The sequence below is a fragment of the Chlorella variabilis genome (assembly GCF_000147415.1).
Source record: "Chlorella variabilis unplaced genomic scaffold CHLNCscaffold_22, whole genome shotgun sequence".
Taxonomy (NCBI): Eukaryota; Viridiplantae; Chlorophyta; class Trebouxiophyceae; order Chlorellales; family Chlorellaceae; genus Chlorella; species Chlorella variabilis.
In genome coordinates this window covers 186152-192667 of record NW_005435066.1, presented here as the reverse complement: position 1 = coordinate 192667, position 6516 = coordinate 186152, and the positions used below count along the sequence as shown (strand labels likewise).

The window sequence follows — 6516 nt, the reverse complement described above, 5'->3', positions numbered from 1 at the left end:
CCCCCCCCCCCCCACACACACACACACACACACACTTGTGCCAGCTTGAAGATGTTCTTTTTCCGGTCGATGATCTTCAGCCGCCCGCCCTCGATCCACGTGCCCACATCGCCTGCACAGCCGCGGGGCGCAGCGCAGCGCACCGTAGGTAAGCAATGCCCCCTCGTCGCTGGCTGCCAGCAGCACAGCGTCAGCATGCTGCTTAAAAGCTGGCCATGCCCCAGCAACCCAAAACACACTATGAGGCTCAGGACAGGATCACCCGCACGCCCTTGCCCACACACTTGCTTGCAGGCACCCCCCGCCCCGCCCCAGGCGCCCGCTCACCCGTGTGCAGCCAGCCGTGTGCGTCGACGGCGTCCCGCGTGTTGGCCTCATCCTTATAGTAACCCTGGAACACAATGGGCCCCCGCACGCAGATCTGCGCAGCACGCGGGGCGAGGGCGGCATTGGTCGCGGCGGGGGCAAGTTGTGAGCTGGCGGGGAGGGGACTCGGGCAAGGCAGGGCGCCCCCGATGCCGGCTGCGGCGCCGGCGCCGGCCCTGCAGGGGCGCCCCTGCAGCCTGGCGCGGCTGGGCGGGCTGGCAGGCGCCGCGGCGCACCTCTCCCCGCGGGTGCGGCTGGTCTGCGTTGGTGTACCCCATCTCAGGAATGTCCTCCAGCTTGACCTGCGGGGAGGCAGGCATGGGGAGAGGAGGGAGGAGGTGGCAGGCGGCACGTGGCTAGCTGCAGGAGCGGCGGCTGGTGGAGGGCTGCAGGAGCGCAGGCCGCCCCTCAGCCGGGCTGGCGGCTTGTGCGTGGGGCGTGCCCTTGGGCGCATGGCAGGGCAGCCAGCCGGTGGGGCCTGCCAGCCAGGCGAGCCGCGCCAGTCTTCACACCGGGCCCCAGCCGCAGCGCACCTCGCAGGCGGGGGAGGGCGGTCCCACGTGGCCGGCCCTGGGGTCCCCCGGTGGCGTCATGGAGATGAGGCAGCTGGACTCTGTCATGCCGTACCCCTCGATCACTGCGGGGGGAGGGGCAGGGGAGGCGAGGGAGGGGCCGGGGGGCGGCGTGGGCACACGAGCGACGCGGACGGCCTTGGCCTGCGCTATCCGGCCCATCTGGCCAGATTCATCCCACTCCCAAAGCTGTGAAGTGGCTGCAAGTGGCGGTGCTCCCCTTTGAATCAGCACTAGTGTGCCGCCGGTACTCCTCCCAACCACAACCACCGCCACTTGACTCACTGACTCACCCGTGGCCCCGAAGCAGATGCGCAGGAAGTCAAACACATCCGGGGAGATGGGTGAGGCGCCGCTGGTCAGCAGCCGCACCTCGCCTGCGCGGCCAGGCAGGCAGGCAGGCGGCCCGTCAGCCACGGCTGGCCCGGGCCGGGGGATGCCAAGGGAGGCAACACGACAGCAGAGCACGCCTGCCTGAAATGCACCACCGCCACCACTGCCGCCGCCACCGTCACCCGCGCACAGCCGGCAGCATGCCCCGCGACAGCCACCGCCCTTCCGCGCCACGTCGCCACGCAGCGGGCCGGGCCACCCACCTCCCACCCGCGCCTTGATCTTGGAGAAGACGAGTCGGTCCCAGAAGGGTCCCAGCCGCCCGCCGCTGAGGTCCCCGCGCTGCAGCGCCGCCAGCTTGTACTGATAGGCGGTGTTGAAGAGGGCGCGGGACACTGGGTTGGCGGCCTGGATCTGCGGGGGCAGGGCGGCAGCAGGGGCGGGGCAGGCGGGGCAGGGTGGGGGCCAGGGGGGCACGGCGGCAGCATGGCGGCGGCAGGGGCAGGGCAGGCGGCGTGGGGTGAGGGCCAGACTCGCCCTCCATTCCTCCACATACCACACACTCACACATGCACAGACAGCAGCACCAGCACAACGAGAAGGATGTGCATGCCCACCGCCGACCGCCGCTGCAATGACACACCCACCCACCCACCCACCCCCACACACACCTGCGCCATGACCTTGTCGTAAATGCGGTTCCACAGGCGCGGCACCGAGGAGAAGATGGTGGGGCGCAGTTCCTGGATGTCCTCCAGCAGCTCCAGCACGTTGCCCCTGCGGTACAAGCAGCCTACTACAACCTTGAGGTACAGCGGTACATCCTTGAGGCGCAGGAGCGCAGCGAGCAGCTGGCAAGCGCGACGGCAAGGGGCTGCACGACGGCAGGAAAAGCGTCAGCGGGGACTGTGGCGCAGAGCGGTGGAGCAGAGGAATGGAGCGGGGCACGGGCTTGCCTGTAGAAGCCCGCCGCGGCGCCGTAGTGCGTGACCAGGGTGAAGTTGAAGCGCTCGTAAATGTGGGCCAGGGGCAGGTAGCTGCGGGGGAGGTGCCAGGTCAGCATTTCACAGCACGAGGCGCAACTCTCTCCCTGAAGACACTAGACTGGGCCCTGCCGCTGCTGTGTCAACAGGGGCACACATGTCAACATCCCAGCTGCCAGCTGGCGACGGGAAGAAAGCACGGTACTGCGACCCACCAGATGTGGCGGTCGCCGTGCCGGAAGAGCTCGGTTGGCGCCGCCGTCAGCATGAGCGCCGCGCCAGCTGCGGGCAAGTCGGGCAGGCAGGGAGCACACGCATAAACGCCACACCAGGAGAGGCGTCTGGGCTTGCTGGCAAGAACCACGCGGGCGCGCCGCCCCGGCGGGGCCGAGAGGGAGGCTGAGCGGCGCCGGCGCTGCGCCTGCCCACGCCCCGCGCCGCACCCGCGTTTGCGATGATGCTGCTGTGCGTCAGCACCGCGCCCTTGGGCACCCCCGTGGTGCCGCTGGTGTAGTTGATGAGCGCCACATCAGAAGGCTTGGGCGGGTGGTGCGGCCGCGGGTGCTTGTACCCCAGCGCCCGCACTCGGTCCAGGGTCATGATCTTGCAGTGAGGGGCGGCGGGCACGTCGGGCAGGCGCTGGTGCGGCCGCGTGCCGTACACAATCTGCGGGGGGCGGGGCGGGAGCGCGCAGGCAGGAAAGGTGTCTGGGTGAGTGGGGTGGGGCGGCGCGCCGCTGGACACGCGACCGCGCCCCGACCTCTTCTTGAGCACGCACGCCCGCGGCCGCGCCGGAATCCACCCCCGCGCCGCGCCTCCACGCCCCGCCTTCCCTCTCGTGCAGACGCAGCCCCCGCGCGCGCCGCCCGCGCCGCCTGCGCCGCGCGCGCCGCGCCTCACCAACAGGCGCACGGTGGGGCACTCGTGCAGCACCTCCAGCAGCTTGCCCAGCACCTCCAGCGAGCAGGCCACCGCCGCCAGCTCAGCGTGGTTGCAGATGTACTTAACGGTGTCGGGGCCCAGCGTATCGTACAGCGGTACGCTGACCAGGCTGTACGCGTGGCAGGCGGCGTCCACCAGACACCACTCGGGCGTGTTGACTGCGGGCAGGCAGGAGGGCAGGGTGGGGCAGGGAGGGAGATGGAGCAGGGGTAGCAGGGGAGCGCGCGTGTGCAAGGGGGGCGGGCAGAGGCGCGGGCGCCCCTTCCTGCGCCGTGCTGCGCTGCAAGCCACAGGCGGGTCCGCCCTGCAAGCTGTCGGTGGTTCTGTCCGGCAAGCTGCCGGCCTGCGGGCGTTGCGATGCCCGGCGCTGGAGGGGGACCGCGGGGCGCACCTGAGTAGAGACCCACGCCGCTGCCGGGCTGGATGCCCAAGTGCTGCATGCCGGAGCCAATGGCGCTGCGGACCTCCCCAACCTCCGCATAGCTCTGCCAAACGTACGGCCCCGGCTGGCCCTTGGCGTCGCTGGTGCGGTGGCCCAGGTAGGGGCTCTGCGGCAGGCGGCGGACGCGGTGGGGGCAGGCGGACAGGAGGCGTGAGGAGGGATGGGCCAAGGCTGGGCGGCAAGGGTGGCACCAGGCAGGCATCCGCCCCGCTGCGATGCCCGCAGCTGCCACCAACGTTGTGAGCTGATCGGCGGCAAAGCAGCCGCCAGCGCTGCGGGCAGGTCTCCCCGTGCGGCACCCGCTGCGACGCCTGCCCACTGCCGTCAGGCGTGCCCCGGCGACTCACGTCGCCAAACTCGGCGATGGAGCTCTCTAGGTTGTCATAGAGGGTGAAGATGTCGTCATGAGGCGCAGGGAAGGTGTCCACCAGGCGCTGCGGGCTGAGCGCGTTCCTGAAGGGCGTGAAGTCGAGGGCAGGCAGGGAGGGAACTTCAGAGGGTGCGGCAGCAGGCGGCGAGCGGCGGGCGGCGGCGGTGGGCCGCGCCCAACCCGGCGCAGGCGGCTGCCCGAGACCGGAGTTGAGCTCAAGGAGGCGCCATGGCCTGGGCAGGGGCCCCGCGGCCCGCCGGCTCTGACCAGCCTCCGACAGCAACTCCCGACACCTGCCTGCGCACGACCCACTGGTTGGTAGTGAGCGCCTCGGGCAGCACGACGCTGTACTGGTGCTCGTCAGGCTGCTGGGCCGCCGTGTGCTGCATCATCAGCGTTTTGCTTTCGCTGCTCGGTGGGGCGCCCAGCTGGGCGGCTAGCGCCTGCACACGACGCGCCTGCTGCTCTCCCAGCATGGTGGCGATTGATGGCGGGCCCCGGGGGGCCTGGCCAAGAAGGTGTCCAAAAGCTGAGCTGGCACAGTTTTGTTCCGCTTCGCGCAGGAGCCTCCAGCGATCCCAGCGCCCCCTGGCATGGCTTGTGCTTGCTACCGCCACTCCTCCTGCGCCGCTGGAGCCCGTCAATTGGACCCCCTGTCTCTGTCTTGTCCCTGGGGGCTTGTATTCTTGAACAGCCCGCGCCTGCCCTCCTGCACATCAAAATCACTCCAGCCTCCCATCCGATCCTCCCGCCTCAGCCAGACCACCCCACGCGTGCATCCCCACCATCACTGCACGCTAGCAGCGCCTACAGCACAGCTGCGCCCGTCAGAAGCCGGCGCAATGCCGCTGTTCTCGCTCCCGGAGGTGGAGGAGAACGAGGAGGGGTGGGGGCCCGTCTCTGTGCCCAAGCAGTTCGATGGCGTCCCCTTCATGCCCTTCTCCAAGGGCGAGCGGCTAGGCCGCATCGCAGACTTCTCCGCCCCGCCGGGCAGGGGCATGTACCAGGGTGAGGCTGGAGCTGCACCGCCGCCACCATCACCGCCTCCCACCGCTGCGGCCGACCTCGTGCCCCGCTTGCCTGATTGCCCTGATGCTGCCAGCAACACCAACTCAGCAACCTGGCGCTGCTGTGCTGGCGGATCGCACCTCGGTCTTTTTCTCCGCCGAGGTCGCCGCCGCCTCACACCCCGTTGTGTGCGCTGCGACGCCGCAGGCGGGCGCTACCGCGACCGCGAGCCCACGCCCGGCATGTCTGTGTTCAACTTTGAGAAGACGGGCGAGGTGCGGCTGGGAGGGCGGAGCCAGCTTGTTCTCACGCTGCAACTGCCGCTGCGGAGGCCGTCCGGAGGTCCCATGCACGCTCGCCTTGCCGCTGCCTGCCACTGCTCATCGATCGACCCCCGCTCGCCTGCCTGCCTGCCTGCTCCTCCTCCTCCTCTCCTGCCTCCCCGCAGGACGAGGCCTTCCAGCTGGTGGACAAGCCGGTGGTGAAGAAGCCGATGGGCGGGCCGCCGCGCCGCATGCAGCAGGGCCGCGGCTGGGGCCAGCGCGATGGCGGGCGGGACGAGGGCGGGCGCGGCGGACGCGACGGCGGCCGCGGGGGCTGGGGCCAGCAGCAGAGCGGGCGCGGCGGCGGCTGGGGCCAGCAGGGCGGCTGGGGGCAGCAAGGCGGGCGCGGCGGCCGCGGGGGCTGGCGGCCGCCCTTCTGGCGGGACCAGCCCCGCCAGACCTACACCAGCAGCGTGGACATCCGCCCAGAGTGGCACGTACTGGGCGACGTCATCAACCTGTCAGCCCTCAACAAGCTCTCCAAGCAGGTGCGCGCCCCGCGCCCTGCTCGCCGCTCGCCGCTGCGTATGGGCGGACCGGCGCCCTCTGGGTGCCCGCGCCGTGCAGGCAGCAGCTCCCCTTCCGGGCCAGCGCGTCGCCTGGGCTTCTCCCGCCGCCGCCCTCCACCTTGCCTCCGCCCTCCCTCCACCTGCTCCCTCCCTACCTACCCCACCTTGCCCTCCCCTCACCTCCCTCACCTTGCCTCGCCTCCCTCGCCTCCGACTCCCTCACCTCCCTCGCCTCCCTCTATCTTTGCCCCGCCGCGTGCAGGTGGACGAGCCCGAGCAGCTCACAAGCTGCGGCTCTCTCGCTTTCTACGACAAGTCCGCCGACCGCGTCACGCCCAAGACCCCCGCCAAGCTGCGCAAGACAGGGCACCGCACCCGCTCCTCCACCGCCTCTGAGGACGCCATCATGCGGCGCCTGGTGCAGCAGGTGCGCCCGGGCTGGTCCGCCCCCTTGCTTGCCTGCTGGCAACGGCGGCAGCGTGCGGCTGGCGAGGCAGGTGGTGGGCGTGGGCGGAAAGCAAGCGCCGCCCGCTCCTGCCCGGCCTGCGCGTGGGGGTGGTTCGCTACCCCCCCGCGGCGCCGGGGGGGGAGAGGGGGGGGCTTGCAACCTGCCGCCGCGCCTCACCGGGTCCGTCGGCGGAAGGCAGGCGGGGTTGGTGGCCGGTCAG

General features: G+C 71.0%; 2 protein-coding genes across 2 annotated transcripts in view; one reads left to right on the top strand and one right to left on the bottom strand.

Moving 5' to 3' along the window:
• The window catches only part of CHLNCDRAFT_32504 (hypothetical protein), a 6185-nt gene extending 1716 nt beyond the window's left edge, over positions 1–4469 (bottom strand). The window contains exons 1-13 of the mRNA XM_005844417.1: positions 4300–4469; positions 3986–4091; positions 3588–3744; positions 3155–3354; positions 2698–2920; positions 2220–2357; positions 1943–2064; positions 1535–1685; positions 1232–1315; positions 900–1003; positions 603–668; positions 328–421; positions 36–112 (exon numbers count right to left, since the gene is read on the bottom strand). Coding sequence (XP_005844479.1) covers positions 36–112; positions 328–421; positions 603–668; positions 900–1003; positions 1232–1315; positions 1535–1685; positions 1943–2064; positions 2220–2357; positions 2698–2920; positions 3155–3354; positions 3588–3744; positions 3986–4091; positions 4300–4400 — 1623 coding nt within the window. The 5' untranslated portion in view covers positions 4401–4469. The remainder of the gene's footprint in view (positions 1–35; positions 113–327; positions 422–602; positions 669–899; positions 1004–1231; positions 1316–1534; positions 1686–1942; positions 2065–2219; positions 2358–2697; positions 2921–3154; positions 3355–3587; positions 3745–3985; positions 4092–4299) is intronic.
• A 1244-nt stretch (positions 4470–5713) lies between these two features.
• Positions 5714–6516, top strand: part of CHLNCDRAFT_32503 (hypothetical protein) — a 3324-nt gene continuing 2521 nt past the window's right edge. The window contains exons 1-2 of the mRNA XM_005844508.1: positions 5714–5827; positions 6111–6275. The gene's annotated coding sequence lies outside the window, so the exon portion shown is untranslated. The remainder of the gene's footprint in view (positions 5828–6110; positions 6276–6516) is intronic.